Here is a 17,283-nt window from a genome sequence, read left to right as displayed (position 1 = left end):
GCTACAAGCGATCCCCGCACCTGAGTAATGATGCTTTGTTCTTGCAGACCATCTCCAGCCTCAGCCCCTTTACAGAGCACTCCCCAGCACCCTGCCTCCAACTCCCACCCTTCCCACGACTCCAGTAGTATTCCCTGACTAGAAGGGACTCCCAATCCAAATCTTGTTGCTAGTCCCCAACCCGTCCCCGACACAGAATGGGGTCCCCAAGGGGGACTGCATGGAGCTCCCCCTAGGTACTGCATTGAAGGTTTAATGATTTTTCACTCCCTACCTGTGACAGTCACCAGCATGGAGGCCACAAGTGGACGGTTGTTATCCAGCTTACGACTCAGCCTCAGCTCCCCGCTCGATTGATTTACAATCAACAAGTGCAGTTCATTTCCCCGCTCAAAGGTGTAGAAGAGGTGGTCAGATGCATCTGGGTCATACGCTGGGACCTTCCCTATGATCCCTGAGGGGAAGGTGTTGGACTTATTGGACACGTAGTTATTGAACAGGATTTGGAAGTTCTTGAGAACAGGGCTGTTGTCGTTCTGGTCAATGAGTTTGATGTGGACTGTGGCTCTGCTGACCAGAGGGGCAGAGGTGGCCTGCACTACAATCACGTACTCAGGTTTTGTCTCATAATCCAAGTCTATCAAGGCTGTGAGCTCCCCAGAAAAGATGTCCATCTGGAATATCTCGGGGATGTTGCCCTCCACAATTTGGTACATGATCTGGGCGTTGGGTCCCTCATCTGGGTCAACAGCTGTGATTTGGGCCACCACAGAGCCTACAATGCTGTTCTCCTTTACCAAGACCTCAAACTCTTCAGCAGGAAAGACGGGGGCATTGTCATTCACATCCTGAATGGTGACCTGGATGTGGACAGGAGTTCGCTGAGGAGGGATGCCCCTGTCCACAGCATACGCAGTCAGTTCGTAGACGGGAACGTTCTCTCGGTCCAGCCTGCGGACAGTGCGAATGATCCCCGAGGTGGGTTCTATCGTGAAGTCTCCATCTCCATCCTCCCCGTTCTGGAAGGTGTACTGCACTCGCCCATTGGTGTGAGCATCCCGGTCAGTGGCAGAGATCTGGAGCACGCTGGTGAAGGGAGGAGCATCCTCAGAGATCACGCCCTGGTAATGGGGGCTGACGAACTGGGGGGCATTGTCATTAACGTCATTCACCATGATTTCAACATACGTGGTGTCCGCTTTCTGGGGGATCCCATTGTCCTTGGCAGTGATAGCCAATGTGTACGTGACCTGGTCCTCATAGTCCAGTTCTGCCTGGAGAGTGATGGCCCCAGAGTCTGGATCAATGCGAAACTGAGGGACGTTGTCTTCCAGGTAGTACGTGATGCGGGCGTTTTCCCCCACGTCATCATCTGTGGCGCTGATCACCACCACGGTGCTGCCCACAGGCCGGTCCTCGTTGATGCTCACAGAGTAGTGGGCGCTCTGGAACACAGGCCGGTGGGTGTTGGCATCAGTGATATTGATGTGAACATGGCAGTTGTCACGCAGGGTGCGATCAGAGGCTGTCACGGTGAGCACGTAGCGCCTCTCCTGCTTGTAGTCCAGCGGCAGAGACAGAGTGATGAGCCCTATCCCACCTTGGGTGCTGATGGAGAAGCGGTTCCTTGTGTTGCCTCCCGTGATCTGGTAGGTGATGGCACTGTTCACATCCCGGTCGATTGCTGTGACGCTGAGGACGCTGGTTCCCACAGCTGCATCCTCGTTCAGGCGGATGAAGTACTCCTTCTGGGTAAACTCGGGGCGGTTGTCATTGACATCCATGACAGTGATGGTGACGCTGGCCGAGGCGGATAAAGACGGAGAGCCATGGTCACGAGCCTCTACTCCAAAAAAATAGTGCTCGACTGACTCCCGGTCCAAGGGCCCACTGACCGTGATCCACCCTGTGGCACTGTTCACCACAAAGGGTGTGTCAGCAGAGACCCCTGTCAGTTTGTACTCCAGGCGTGAGTTCTCCCCGTAGTCCGCATCCACGGCCTGGATGTGGATGACAGAGTGGCCGAGGGGAGCATTCTCCAGGACAGAGATTTGAAAAGGGGTGCTGACAAAAATGGGGGCATGGTCATTGATGTCCACCACCTGGATACTGGCCATGCCAGTGTTGTTAGAAAGGGGAGGACGCCCCGCGTCCTGTGCCCGGATCCTCAGGGCATACTCCCGCTCCACCTCAAAATCCAGCGGGGCCACCACCTGTATCTCCCCAGTGACACTGTCGATGGAGAACTGGCCCCGGCTGTTCCCACTGATAATGTTGTAGTGTACCAGCGCATTGTTGTCCTTGTCCAGGTCCGTGGCAGTGACGCGCAGGATCTCAGTGTGGGGCCGTATATCCTCTCTCACTTGGACAATGTAGCGCTTCTCACTGAACTGAGGGATGTTGTCGTTCTCATCAAGGACTGTGATGTAGACCTTGACTGTGGCAGAGCGGGGCCCCGGCTCCCTTCCCTGGTCATTGGCTTCCACCACGAGTGAGTACCTCTCCATCTTCTCCCTGTCCACAGGCCCGCTGGTGGTGATGAGGCCGGAGCGGGGGTCAATCTCAAAGACATCATGGGCAGCCCGTTCATTGACAAAGCGGTAGCGGATGTTGGCGTTGGGCGGGGAGTCGACGTCCGTGGCCCGTAGCTGCAGGATGGGGTATCCCTCCTCCACGTTCTCCCGGATGGTCTCCCGATACTCGCCCTGCTCGAAGACGGGGTCGTGGTCGTTGCGGTCGGCCACGGCGATGGCCACCATGGTGGTGGCAGAGAGCCGAGGCACCCCGTGGTCGGTGGCCGTCACTCGGAAGTAGTGCAGGTCCATGCTCTCGCGGTCCAGGGCCTGGGTGGTGGAGATGAGCCCGTCCCGCGGGTCGATGCTGAAGAGCTCCCGCGAGCGGCTGTTCATCAGCGCGTCCATGGAGTACACCAGCCGCCCCGCCTCGCCCCCGTCGGGGTCCTGGGCCGCCACTGCCACCACCGCAGTCCCCGCCGGCTGGTTCTCCGCCACCTCCGCCTGGTAGTTGTACTGGGGGAACAGCGGGTGGCGGTTCGGGGCTGCGCGCCGGCTCCGCCGCCCCGAGCCCGGCGCCGGGGACAAGGGCAGCGGGCGCGGCGGGGCGGCGCGGGGCGGGCAGCGCGGCGGGGACCGGCGGCGGGGCAGCCCCGGGGGCGCGGCCGCCGCCCGGCACGGCACGGCGGAGGGGCTGCCCCCGCGGGCCGGCGGCCCCCAGCCCGGCGGCGCGGCGGCCCCCAGCCCGGGGGGGAACAAAGGGAGCAGCAGCAGCGGCAGTAGCACCAGCAGCAGCCCCCGGTGGTGGCGGCGGCGGCAGCAGCAGCGGCGGCGGCTCGGGGCAGCCACCCGCTCCTCCGCCGCCGCCATGGTGCCTCGGCGGCCGCCGCCCGGCCCGGGCGCACGGCGGTGGGCTCGGCGCCGCCCCCGCTCAGCGCCGGCCGCCCCCCGCCCCGCCGCCGCCGCTGCTGCCGGGGGAGGCGGTGGCTCCTCCCGCAGCCCCAACATGGCTCCCGCCGCCCCGCCCCGCCGCGCCCCCGCCCGCCCCTGCCCGCCCCGCGCCGCCATCTTGGGCGAGGGACAGCGGGCGGCGGCGGCTCCGCGGCCCTGGGGACACCCGGGCACCGTGCGGGGACACCCGGGCACCGTGCGGGGACACGCGCCCGCCGGTGCCAGCCCTGCCCCTGCCCGCCCTGCAGCGAGGTGTGAGCCCCGCGGTGCCGGGCACGGCTGTGGCGGGGGGGCTGACACCGGCCAGCCCCGGGCGAGGGGCTCCCGGAGCCTCCCTGCGAAAAGCGCAGGGCCCGTGGACACCGACACCGTGACATGACACAGCACACACCTGCTGACCCCGCCGACCCGCTGCTGCGGCGCTGCCCCTGCACCAGCACGGTCCTTGTGCCGCCACCAGCGTCCCCAGGGCCAGGCTGCTCCCCCGGGGTGGCGCGGGTTTAGCTGTTCCACTCCTTTTCCCAACGCGGATCTCAGCCGCCACCAGCCACCAGGTGAAGCATCAGCACCAGCCAGAAAGTCGCACGTTTTCCTTCCTGCATCTGTGATAAAAAAAAAAAAAAAAAAAAAAAAAAAAAAGAAAAAAAAAACGCCAAACGCAACCAACATTTTTCCAAGGAGAGTTCAGTTTGGAGCCCTTGCACCGGGGTGGGTCATTAGCTCATCAGCCTCATAACTTAGCTGTTGGTTTGATCTCAATCAACTAATATCGCAGCCTAATCCACTGGAGCTTGTAATAGGTTTAGGAATAGCAGGGGTTTAAGTCCTCATTAGCGTTCCATGCCACAGTGGGGGGACACCCTTGTACACGTCCTGTTGAAGGAGAGGGCACACTGGGGTGAACGCTAGGGAAGAAATAACTGTGTCAGGGAGGAAAATAGGGCAAATCTGGGAGATAGAGGGGAATTTAGGATGGGGTAGGGAAAGGTAGGGAGTACATGGGAGGCACAGTGCCTCTGTGCACATCCCACCTCCAAGGGGGCTGCACGAGCCCCCTGTGCCACTGTGTTGGATGGGCTCTGGTTTGAGGTGGGTAGGCTGGGGAGCAGCCCTTGTGCAGCCCCTGCATAGCTCCCCAAAAACCTCACAAACTAACAGCGAGATGGATTCAGACTGGGGAGATGGGGCTTCGCTGCTCAGCCATCACTCCCAGCACAGCAGGAGCCACGCCCACTCTCCAACAACTCTCCCATCCCGCAGGAAACCACACAAGGCTGTGCAAGGTCCCACAGTCCCTTGGCAGAAATCCAAGTGGTGGCTTGAGAGCCACACACTGCTTTGGACAGCACAGGCCATCCGCACAGTGAGGAGGGGGTCAGAGGGACGTGCTGGCCCCAGGACACAGCAGGTCTGGGGACCTCGAGGGCGTCCAGCTGCCACTGCCATGCTGGTGCCCTCTGCTCCAGCTGCTGTAGCTGCAGCCCTGAATCCTGATGTCACTAGTGCCTTGCCTCTGCTGATGCCCCATGTTCCCCCCCCAACCACGACCACCACCAGCTCTTACCCAGCTTTGGTTCCACTGACAGTGACAGATGGTCCCCTAGAAATTATTGTTAATGTAGATGAGGGGGTGGGATGAGCACATGCTGCCCACTGATCGGGGGTTTGACAGCAAGCAGGCTTCCACTCCCAGGGTGGAAACTTAGCGAACACAACGTGGGGTCTGCAGCACACCCAACATGTCCCCAAATCACCCTGCATCATCCTCATGGCTGGTTGCTTTCCACGTGAGGCTGGTGTCTTCCAACACCATCACCCATGAAGAAGCCAAGGCCTGGCCATCACCTGGGCAGCCATGGGGTGGGCAGGGCAGGAAGGGCTCTTCCTTGCCCTAGAGCTTGTAGTAAGTATGGGTTTTAGGACCACTATGGGAAACAAGCAAGCTCTAAAGTGGTGGCCAGCCCAGCTCAGCACGCGCTGAAAAGAAGTTCCCCTGGTGCTTACACAATGCTCAGGGCTGATAGTCCCCGGGAGTGGATTTCTAACCCTCCAGAGACATTGGCATGTTAATTTATAAACTCCTGGGACTGGCATCTGCTGTGATTAACTCCTCAGCCACCACAAAACATCTCTGGCTTGGCTGGTCCAGCACCAGCACTGATGGGGCTGAAGCCATGCCAGCTGTGCAGGTGCAGTGCACCAGATTTACATTCTCTGCTCCAGACCCCCAAGCACCCACCTGAGCCCTCCTGGTGCCATTAGGCTGATGCCAGAGCAGCCCTGGCCCCACACACAGCTCACCTGAGAAACCTCATCTAACAGAGGGCAGCACATCACCCGTGTGCAACAGGAACATGCTGGCTGGATCATCCATCACGCCCCCTCAAACTGGAGATGTACCATCAAGAAACTGAATCAGGAGAGAGGCAATACTTTTTAAAAGTAATGAAGGCTTTCAAGTTTATTTGTTCTAATTGCCCAGCTGACAGCTCAGGGGAGGAAGAGAAAATTATCAGGGTATTACTGCCACAAAATAGTTGTAATTGAATCATTCCAGACAATAAAGCAGAAGCGCAAGTCACAGGCAACGCATCGCTCCCCCCACGCCAGCCCCCCAACTCCCTTCACTGTTGCACCACAATAAAAACACACCAATACACGGAGACAGTGCTCTAATAGCACCCTATTACAGCTAACAATCTCAAGTGTGTCACCTACATGGAGAGCAGGAACCGCTGAGCGGGCTGAGTTTACACACTGCAGTTCAATTTCCTGCAAATGTGCAAAGGCCTTTCCTGGGCAGTGAGTACAGCTTTCCCCTGGGATCCCCACAGCCAGCTCCCCCCCAGCTCTTCCAGACCTGGCTGCGGTGGCAGCAGGGTGGTGGTGCAGATGTGGTCCCAGCTGTGCAGCTGGGACACGGGGTGAGTGACCCCAGGGATGGCAATGGCTCAGGGATACCGACAGGAGGCACCAGCTCTGCCAGTCCAGGCTCCTGGCAAGCACAGCCTTGGGTTCTGCTGCTGCTGGGTTTGCCTGGCACAGCAAAGCCTGGGCTGCGTCACTGAGGGCAAGTGCCAGAGGAACATCCCAGCACGGCAGCAGGGCACGGGCCAACAAGCCCCAGCAGCACTCAGAAACAAGCCAAGGTTGGCTGAGGGGGACATGCAACCTTGTGCTGCACAGAGCAATGGGGCAGAGAAGAGCCACTGTAGGGGAGACACCACGGAGTGCTGGCAGCCCTTGTGTTGTGATTCTCCCCAGGTGTGCAGCTTGACACACTTCGAGGCCACACGCCTGGACACTTAGGAAACATGAGTCAAAGAGTCAGGAGCTGGGACGCAGCCCTGGCCCCATTTCTGCAGGCGGCTGTGCTTGATGCTGTCCTCATGTTTGGAGTGGCACAGCTTGCACCTGGCATTTACACCCCTACCCCTGGCCAGGGCTGAGCCCACTGCCTGGCTGGCTCCCTCAGCACACAGACCAGCTTCCCTGCTGCCAAGGCAGTGCTTTACCCAGCGCCCACTGCCCTCCCACCACACGCACCCCCGGCCATCCCAGGCACCCCCAAAGCTGCGCACGCAGGGCTGAGGTTTGGGAGCAGACATCCACAGCCAAAGCAATTCATTAGCACTTGATACAGACCATTAAACCCTTCCTGCCCGGGCTTGCTGCCTCGGCAGCTCCGCTGGGAGCTGGCTGAGGCTGCGCGTGCCTTGCAGGGAGCGAACTGCTGAGTCCAGCTCTGCCAAACCCTTAATCTGAAGCAGCCACACTGGGCAGGCCCCCAGGAATGATGGCTGTGCCCCTACAGCAAGGGCTGCTGCCCTGCACCACTCCTTGTTGGCCAGCAACATGGCAGAAAAACACAAGGCAAGAAGGTGAGTGTGGGAGAACTACTGGGTTACCCCCATTTGGATGTCAGCATCCACTGCTTTGCCTCAGTGGGCAGCAGGCACCCGAGTCCCCCCAGCACTTTGGTTCCCCCATGACAGGGCAGGGCAGGCAGGGCTACGCTCACAGAAATCCAGTTTAAGACATTTTTATTCCTCTGCAGGTTACACTTAGTGTTTAAGAAAATACAGGATCCCTTTTGACATTCATACATTTTTACAGGGGAAAAATAGGTTTCTCTACTAGGGTGGTTATTAAGCTTGGGCATTCCCAGGCTGACTTCAGGAGGTCCTTGCCTCCCTTGGCTGCCAAGCCAATCCCCTCTGTTCCCAAGCATCACTGCCCCAGTGGCCAGTCCAGGCCTGCAGAGCAGAGCTCATGTCATCACCTCAAGTTAACAAAAAAAAAAAAAAAAGTAAATAAAAAAAAAAGTCCCCAGTATTTCCAGTTCCACTTTCCAACAGCTCCTACATTGGGTACTGCAAAGGAAGACCTAGGGACAGAGAGTGACCAGACTGCGCACACAAATATCTAAGAGACCCACATTAGTGTGTGTGACTATCTCTAACAGGCAAATAGGTTAATCCCATTTACTAGAAACCTAAAGGAAATATAAATAAGGGTTCCCCACACTTAGCGTAGTCACAAACAGCTACTGGACACCAGGCTCACACTGCCTCCGAGTGCTGCCATGGGGAGATGGAGGGCAGCGAGGCAGAGCTACTATGAAGCTCAAGGCAAGAAATCCACACGCTTCATGAACAGAGCACACCTGCCCGCAGGCAGCCCCTCTGCTCGCGGGCAACGCTGCGAGAGGGCTGGCAAGCGGCAGCTTTCACTTGGCAGGACACGTCTTTGTGCTGTGTCTGGGCCAAGGGCTTCCTAAAGGCAGCATCATCCACATGGCTGTTACTTCTAGGCTGCCACAGTGTGCAAGAAATTCAAATTTAAACATCACTATAGAAAGCAGATTGAAAAAAGCAGCTGCTGGGGTAAGACCTCCGTGACCCAAGGTGGGCTGCTGCCTAGAGGCAAAGCTGAGGGCCAGGAGGAAGTGAAAGGCTCACTAGACGAGGCGTTAGACAGCGAGCAGCTACCTTCCCTTGGCAGGGCTGCAGCACATTGGCACTAGCAGCAGAAAACAAAACAGATGTTACGAAAGCTTCTTCCAAGCACCAGCAGACTCCACTTGGTCACTGCAGGGAGAGAGATGCACATGGAAAAGAAGTAATACTCTAAGGCAAAGGCCTTTCTCTTCAGGACCTTGGGACACCAGTGCAGCTAAACACACCCCCCCACTGGCTGCTAAGCCCCCCGCAAGCTCTCTGCCCTTCCCACTAACACCAGCTGCCCAAATAGCTCCTGCCCGAGCCTTGCAGGAAAACCACGCGCCAGCGCCCATCCCACTCCAACTGCCCCGGGCACCAGGCCCTGGGGGCACCACATGCCCCTTTCTGCCACTGGCGTTTCTAAAGGGCCAGTGAACGCTGTCCCAACCTTAGGCCTCGCACAGAGGGATATAAGGTATGAGCTGTACTGGGAGGGAATGGGGAGAAAGTGTCAACAAGAGACGTCATCGATCCAAGTGGTTCAAACTCCAGTCCAAGCTGAGGAGCATTAGCTGGTACCGGGAGAGATTTCTGGGAACTCCTTGTAAATCTCCAGGATGATCAGTTTGTCCATCTGGCACTGCTGGTCCTCCTCCTCCTCGCCCAGGATGCGCTGCAGGATGCCCTGCAGGTCAGCGAGGCGGTGCTGGTGCTGCAGATAGGGCGTGGAGCGGATGATGGCGTGCATCAGAGACAGATACTCCATCCTCAGCTGCCAAGTGGGAGGGGAGAGAAACCACAGAGCACAGTGAAAGATTTAAAGTGAGATAAACAAGCATGCCAGCCTCCAGTGCAGCATGAGCACAGGAACAGCTGCTGCTGCTCCACTAACCAGAGCACGACTCCAGAGGCACCTGCTTTTCCTTAAGGCTTATTAGTAACTATGGAAAACTCTGCTTTTCCCACAGCAACCCAGTGCTCACCCACCCTCAAACACGTGCACATCCCCTGCCTCTTGCAATACCAAACCAGAGAGGTTCCTCCTACTTCTACTACTCACAGAGGGTCCCTATTCCCAAAGATCTCTGGGCAGAGGGCTGCAGACCACCAGAAGCCTGGCAGATCTTTCTTCTAATATGCCTATGGCTGGGCAGGATAAATCCCCCCTTTTTTCTCAGCTCTCAAGGTTGATTTGAGCACCCAGAAACGTTGTGCCCAAGACTCCATTCTTGACTGCAGCAGGAAGCCCTACAGGGGGCCAGGAGAAACACCACTGCTTTGGGACTGTGCTCCCTTCCCCAATGCCCATGGGTTGGTGTGAGCACCTTGTCTCCTGGGGAGAGATCAGCAATCTGCCGCACCAGGATGTCTATCAGGACCATCATGTCTGTGTGATAGAAGATGCTGGCTGTGTCCTTGCTGGCAAAGATGTCCTGCAGAAACTTCAGCACGGAGTGTGGTGGCTGAGGTTGATGCTTGAAGATGCAAACTGGATCATCTGGGGGAGGCAGAGAGACTGTGCTAAGCCACATGCTCCCCATTGCCCCCCTCCTCCATCTTCAGAGTACATCCCTTCATTAGACCCTTTGGCTCTGGAGAAGAGGCTGCCCTGCCCTCATCCTGGCCCTCCCTGCCCACGAAGAGATTCATGCCCGCAGACCTCAGTGCCTTGCACGAAGGTGTGTAATCAGGATGGAAGCTCTGCAGGGTACCAAGATGAGACCAAACTCATTATGATTAGCATTAATCACTGTTTATGTCTCACCTACCATCCCAGGTGAGAGCTCATTAGCACATTGCCTCTCAGTGCCTCCCCTCTTTGCTCAACAGCCACCACTCATTTTCTCCCTGGTCTATTAAGTCTGGTCCAATGACCCCTCTGAAAAGCACATCAGAGCCTGTACCAAAATTAAGCTTTCACCAGAGACCAGGCTAGTACTGTCCCAGAAGCAAGAAAAGAAACACTTCCAAGTTTAAATGAGTCACCACATCCTGTTCTCTTCCAAAACACATCCCTGCACACCTCATGAGGGCTCTGGGCCACTGCAGCCCTGCCAGCAGTTGTCAGGAAGGCAGGCAAAAGAGAAGCATCTTCATTAGGTTGTGGTCCCCCCCTCTTTCTTCACCCAGCTCCTCACTGTAAGGTGATCCCTGCAGGGATTCTGGCAGGGAAAGGGCTAAACAAAGGCTTTGGGACGAGGCCAGACAGAAGAGCACTGAGGTGCCGGCTGCCCTCAAGCTGATATAGTGTGGAGACAGTGATTTGTTACCCCAAAGAGAACTAAAGCCAGCGTAAGATGAGCTGCAAGCGTCCCAGGATGAGTTATTTCCAGCAAATCAACAAAATGAATCTCAGGCAGCAAAGCCCCTGTGCTCCAGAAGGTATTAAAAAGCACAATAGTGTCGTGCAGCACAGGCTGAAAGACCTGGCACTGCTCTTCCTATGGAGATCTCCAGCTTTCCAGCAATCTGCTCTGCAACAGCTCTGAGGTGCAGTGGATTTCATTCCATGCCCGGATCCCACACAACGCTAACCCTCTGCTGGTGATTCCGAAATGCAAAGTTGCACTCTAGGCAGCATTTCGGAAGGCAACAGCTCCCTCTGGATCTCTCCCTCAAGGCAAATGATTGCCAGCACTGGCTGAGGTTTGTGTGCCAGCACTCACTGAGTCCTGCCTGTCCAAGGACAGAAGTGGCCCAGGACCAGTCTTCCTCCCAGACAAGAGCTTGCCCAGGTGGCAGCTGGCCATGCTGTGAGGTGGGGCTGATCTGACCCAGGAGTACATGGAAACCGCAGCCCAGAGGCCACTCCCCTCTTCCTACATGCCATCAGCATCACCTTATTCCTTGTGCAGCTCCATCCTCAACAGTGCAGACTGTCACCCTCACAAACTCACCAGGAAGCAGCACATCCTGCCTGAGCCGACAGGTCCTCAGCTACCTGCATCCCTGACATCCCACCCCATAATGAGAACCAGGCTTGTCTTCCCGAGCCAACATGAGCTGCACCCCCTGCCAGGCACACACAAGAGTGCCACAAACACTCACCTCCTCTGTTCAGCAGCAGCAGCAGCTTCTCTGTGAAAGTCTTGACATTCGAGTGCTTGCTTATTGTAGTCATGATCACACTGTGTTCTGGAACTGAGCAAGAAACCTGTTTAGCACATCCCTTTGTTTCCTGAAGACCATGGTAATAAAAACACATAATGGGGGGATCCTATTTCACATCAGTGCTCTGGGGAGCTTTGGGGAACCATAGTCTATCAGGGGTATGAGAAGTTTCAGCCCCACAGAGTGGATGGGCAGGGAGAGGGAAGGTGAAGTAAATCTGGAAACAGCACATGAAACACTTGGGCCTTGGTGCTTTCTCTGTACATCTGATTCCCACGTGGGCTCCCTAAACCTAACCCTGCTGGAACTCAGTCTTGAAATTTCTCTTAAGAAGGGTCCCAAGAGCATCCCAGAAGGGAAAAGTCCTTCCCAGCACTCAACTGTGCAAGGGTATGGGCTGAAGACTTCTTCTAGGAACTGTCCCCTAGCTTGCTTTGGGGGTGATTTGCTATAACTAAAATACATTTACCCTAACAGACCTTAACATATGTGTGTGTGTGCACTCAGAATCACACAAACAGCACAGCGCTGACTATTTCTGTGATCTGTAATATTTCACAGGCTGCAAAGTGCCTCAGGATCCTTTATATTGAAGGGCATCGATATAATATGGTTTTAGAAGAGTTTTTGAACTAATGCTGCACCAGTGAACTGCACAATAGATGAATCTTACAGACAGAGGAATAAAAAATTCAATCCACTAATAAGCAACCAGAACATCATTTAACACGTTCTTAGCAACAGAGAACAAGTCACTGCTCTCGGCTATGCCCCAGGTGGGCAATAATCCCCAGAAACACACTGCCTGTCATGCATTACTGCCTAATTACTGCAGCCAGCGAGGATATGGGTAAGTGTGGGAAAGGGTAATGAATGAAAGCAGCAGAGATATACTTAATCAGTCTCCGTGCAATCAACTTTCACATGAAATTAGAAACTTTCACATAAATTTTAATGATGCGCAATTCAAAATAACAGGTAAATTACTGGACACGTCACCACTGCTTTATCCTCCCCTGTCTTCACAAAGTCAAGGATAAAGCCATGAAGCAGAACAAGAGAAACAGAACAACTGGGAGCGACAGGAGACTCTGGGTTAAGGAGTGGCCTTCGTTAGCAGGACCTGGAACTACGCTCCAATCTTCCAACAGGATTCAAAACACACAGGCGGGTTGAGGGCAAGTGCCCTTCTCTAGGGACTTGATGCACTGCCTGTCCTCATGACCATATTTTCCTCTAGGATTCTGCACCATATTTAAACACAGTGTAGTGCCCAAGACTAGGGGAGCTGGAGGGGTGGTTATAGCACCATCAAGACCCAGTGAGATTCTCCCTCCCCATTCTTCACACCATCACTCCAGACCACTGAAATCCTGCCAAGGCAGAGCAGCACCAATTCAACCTGGAATGTGGAGATTGAAGGCCAGAAGGACGTTGACAAATAAGTCAGGCAGCTGGTCAGTGGTGTCCGAGGGCAGCCCGTCCTCAATCACATCCAGCAGGAACTGCACAAACTGAGAGTTGAGATGTTCTGCACAAGGAGAAAGGGGCATTTATAGCACAGTGAAAATAAACCAATCAACAAGGGACCATACACAGACCCCTTCTCTGTGCTTTTATGCTTGAAAACCATTAGTGGAGTGCTAATGTCAGCCTCCAGGGAATGAACAGCCCTACAAGTGGACTAGACAGACCACTGAAGTGTCTTTGTGTAAGAGAAGTGGCTCAGAGAACTGTCCATGGTGCAAGGGAACAGTGAAATTTGGTCCCCCATTGGCAATTTTTTTTGAGTAAATAAAACACCAAATCCTGCTCTAACTGTTTCAGCACCACTGCTGTCAGTGAAGGCTTCAAGGTAGGAAAAGATTTGTATTCTTGACCACTGGTTTAATTAATCTATTTAAAAAAACCCCTAATAATCTAGATCATTAGTAATAACCCTTTTTTCAATTTAGCTATTAGGAAAGCTCAGGAGCTCATGCAAATAAGTCCACCTGCAGGAAATAATTGCCAGGGTTACATGAGGAGAGAAAAGCAGGAGGTGTGGAAGCTCACTCTGGTCTCTATTGCATCAGTTTAAATCTTTTATGTGTTTACTGGGTGTTAAGTAAAGGTGCTGAGGAGATACTTATAAAAGTCTCTACTGCATTTCTAGGAAAACTAAGCCCAGAGTTTCCCAAGTACAGGGAACAAAACATAGCCTTGGCTAGAAGCAGTCAAGGGCTTTCTGGCTGAAGGCTGAAAAGACAGAGGAGAAAACAGGCAGAACATTTACAATTCATTATTGACTGCAAAACCCTTAATCATCTCCACTTTCCCTAAGAGCTTAAACTACACAGGTCTGCACTATTCTGTTAGAAGAGAGACCAGAAAGAGGCCACATGATGCAGCTGACAGCCTTAGTGGGCGTTCATGGAGGGATCTGGGATCTCAGTCTCATCAGCAGACAGTCTCTAAAGCAAGTAAGAAGTGTGTGCTTTCACAGAGGCCAGAGGTAAACCAAAATGCCACCTAGTTACAGTGATGGGCAAATCCACGTCTTCTACAGTATGGCATTCAGTCCTCCACTGCTCTAACCCAGAGTTAGAGCAGTGTGCTGCTGCAAATCTGGCATCTCAGCCCAGTGCTTCAGCTGCCAGGCTCCACTGACAAAGGACAGACCCTACCCTTGCTGAGCCTTCCACTGAGCTGTCCCCACCTTGGCCAAAGGTCCCTTCCCTGTGTCTGCCAGCACGCCCCAGATGTCCCACCATCAGCTCTGCTGTCCTGCCAAGCTGTGAGCACAACCCACTCTTACCATAGTGGTGATATGGCAGGGGCTCCCCCATGGAGAACATCATGGCCAGCACCAGGGCAGAGTAGCACATCTTCTGATGATCTGCAAGACAAAGGTCCTGCCATTAGTTCTTCTGAGGGAGTGAAACTGCTCCACAGCTGCAGCTGGGAAGCCACACATTTAGTACAGACATTTAACACTGGTTAGCCTGCTCCTCAGTCCTGTGTTGACTGAGCTGTAAGGGTGTTTTTCCCCCTGTTTTAGCACACCACACGCCTTCTGTGCCATGTGTTTCCAAAGCAATTTAAAAATAATCACAACAAGAATCCTTGATTTTTTTTCCTCTCCACTTCAGAGGATCTAGGCAAACTTAATCTGAATAATTAAAAACCTCCCCTGCACAGTCCCAGGACACATCCCATAGTTATGTAATTGCTGAACCCAGAAAAAGCATCCATCTGGCCACCTCAAAATACTGCCTGTTCCAACCAACACCACCCCCAGACAGCCAGGCTGCTTGTTACCATCTCTGCACTGCTCTATTTTCGCTACCTCAGCTCTGCCTGGAGGTATAAAAGGTCCCTGGGGAGACCAGATCACTGCTCAGGACTCAGGCTGTGCATCTGCCCACCTCCCAGGCCACACGTTTCTCCAGCAGTGATACATCCCACAGCCTGCTAGTCCAACACAATTTTCATTGGCAGCAGCTATTTGTGAATGTTCCCCAGAACCTCTGCCAGTGCCTTTCCTGAATTTTAATTAATGGATACGTCTCAACAGATATTTGCAGAAGGAAAAAAAAGGCATGGAATAGGATCTGTGTCACCATCTAATGTAGCCTCCATCCAGTTCAGCAAGTCTGAAGACAATAGGAAAGTGAATATTACTATGTATAGGTCACTACACATACTGGTTAAATACAGTTCCAGCTGCATCTGCCAGAAAGAGCCCAGGGGCATTTGTTACAAGGAAGCTGAGGGTCTATTTATAAAAAAACTGACCAAAACTACTTTTCATTAGAGGACAAAAAGTTCCCTCAATGTATGATGCTTCTCTCAGCTGTACTGCTGCCCTGCATGACACATGCTGGTTCCAGTACCCTCTCCAAAGGCTTTAAGGTATTTCACTTCTTCATGCACAAATCAACCCACCTCTAAGCACCTGCACCCTGCAGTTTGGCTTCGACTGCAAAGCCAGATGCCTTCACTGTCACCACATACTCCTGGACTTGGCCAAAAGACTTGCAACACTTGGCAGCTCTCAGATTCATTGTTAGCATGGGGGACAAAATGCTACTGAGTCATTCCAGCCCTGTGCCCCTGGAAAGTCAACTCTGTGAGCAAAGCCCCTATAAACAAAGCACACACAGACTTTATCAGAGCTCCACCAGATGCCTGAGTTTTCAAATAGCAAACACTTTGAGTAAAAATAGATCACTGGGGGCTTAACCAGAGATACTACAGCATTAACAAGATTAAGACTCTGTAGGAGAGCACTCCAGACCATGTGGCAGCAAAGGAAAGCTGGAAATGGTTGTTTACTCTTGGTAAACAGAGAGGGAGGATATTTAATGACTTAATTATAATTCACACTTATATAAGAAGCTCTCAGCTATAAGGTGACAGTGATGCCAAAGCTCTCTGTAGCAAAAAAGGGATCTGACAAACTGTTCACAATTTCTTCATTCTTTCCTCCATGGCTTCACAAGTTGGGTATTGGAGGCAGGATACTGCAAATACACAGGAACCTGCTGTTCCCACATTCCTAGAAAGGCTTTCATCAACAAAACATTTTCTCTCATCACGTCAGGAGCAATGAAATAATGAACTGAGAACCAGAAGCCAGTGATAAACATGGTTGTAGCAAATATGGAGGAAGAGACTAATTAGAGATGGAAGGGAAGAGGGCAGTTTTACATGTCCTTGGCCCATCTGCCATTAACTGATGTCCATTCATCTTGGCTGACAGCAGACTCCATGACTAGGAGGCAAATATTGGTCTATTTCCCTAAGGACAAAAAAAAAAAATAAAAAAAAAAAATCAAAGGATGCTGAAACCACTCAGAAGGCTGAACCTGGGGCAAATCCAGATTAACCACGGACACTCACCCTGCACAGACTCTACAAGTTTTTGGAGTGTCCCAGCTGCAGCAGGACTCATCCAACACTCACAGTGCCAAAGAACACAGTAATTGTCTGTCAAAACACAGCTTTTTTTTTTACCTTCCAGAGCAACACCAGTGGCTGCAAGAAAGTAAATAGCATTAAAGCAGTTCTCTTGAAGCAGAGAGACTGCTGATGACAGACTCATAAGCATCACTGAAGTAGCCATGAAGGGCAGGAGAGATGCAGCTGTTTTCATTTCTGAAGCCTGCTGAGATACTGGTAGGAAACTATTATGTATGAAAGGTATTTCTCAGAGGCCTTCAAAGACCTTGCTTCCACCCTCTAAATACAGCAGTGTAAAATTCAGGCCCTGGGAGCAGACACAAATGTCTGCAACTGAAGGGAGAGGAGCCTGAGAGCTGACTGGCGAGTACACTGAGCTGCAACAAGGGAGAAAGTCACGATTACAGACTGGATTATCCCCGTCTGTTTTCTTCGGAATTGTTCTGGCTAATTCTGACTCACTGTGGCTTATTATAAGGTCTTCTAACACTGATAGATGGGCAGGCCAGCTGCAGCAGAGGGAAGGGGCTGTCCAGAAGCAATAAGACCCAAGCATCTGGCAGAAGAATTGGCCAGCAGCCAACACGCCTGCATTAGTCCCAGGGAAAAGTCCTTCTCATCAAAGGCACCCAGCATCCATGCACAGAGCTTCTGCCTTGCCTGCTCTTCAGTAATAAGGCAGGAGGGATCCCACAGAGCTGCTGCAGTCAGTTCCACACTCCCCAGTTGCATAGTGCTGGCACTGATTGCTCTGGCTCCAGCCACCACAGAAAGGATTAGCTATTCTGCAGCATGTCACGGATCAGTTGCTATTCCCCAGT

At 53.4% G+C, this 17,283-nt stretch overlaps 2 protein-coding genes across 3 annotated transcripts in view; both read right to left on the bottom strand.

Annotated features, from left to right (window-relative positions):
- The window catches only part of CELSR3 (cadherin EGF LAG seven-pass G-type receptor 3), a 31,930-nt gene extending 28,536 nt beyond the window's left edge, over positions 1 to 3,394 (bottom strand). Inside the window, exon 1 of one of the 2 annotated variants that reach the window (XM_039379387.1) lies at positions 275 to 3,394. In XM_039379387.1, coding sequence (XP_039235321.1) covers positions 275 to 3,383 — 3,109 coding nt within the window. In that variant the 5' untranslated portion in view covers positions 3,384 to 3,394. The remainder of the gene's footprint in view (positions 1 to 274) is intronic. The other variant, XM_027728997.2, reaches the window with a different exon arrangement.
- Positions 3,395 to 5,897: 2,503 nt separating this feature from the next.
- NCKIPSD (NCK interacting protein with SH3 domain) overlaps positions 5,898 to 17,283 on the bottom strand; it is a 52,818-nt gene continuing 41,432 nt past the window's right edge. The window contains exons 9-13 of the mRNA XM_027728963.2: positions 14,316 to 14,396; positions 12,921 to 13,049; positions 11,456 to 11,548; positions 9,733 to 9,905; positions 5,898 to 9,179 (exon numbers count right to left, since the gene is read on the bottom strand). Coding sequence (XP_027584764.1) covers positions 8,976 to 9,179; positions 9,733 to 9,905; positions 11,456 to 11,548; positions 12,921 to 13,049; positions 14,316 to 14,396 — 680 coding nt within the window. The 3' untranslated portion in view covers positions 5,898 to 8,975. The remainder of the gene's footprint in view (positions 9,180 to 9,732; positions 9,906 to 11,455; positions 11,549 to 12,920; positions 13,050 to 14,315; positions 14,397 to 17,283) is intronic.

This window comes from Pipra filicauda, unplaced genomic scaffold (assembly GCF_003945595.2).
Source record: "Pipra filicauda isolate LSUMZ 115617 unplaced genomic scaffold, ASM394559v2 scaffold165_size2600900_pilon, whole genome shotgun sequence".
In the NCBI taxonomy this organism is placed as follows: Eukaryota; Metazoa; Chordata; class Aves; order Passeriformes; family Pipridae; genus Pipra; species Pipra filicauda.
This window is presented reverse-complemented; position numbering and strand designations above follow the sequence as displayed.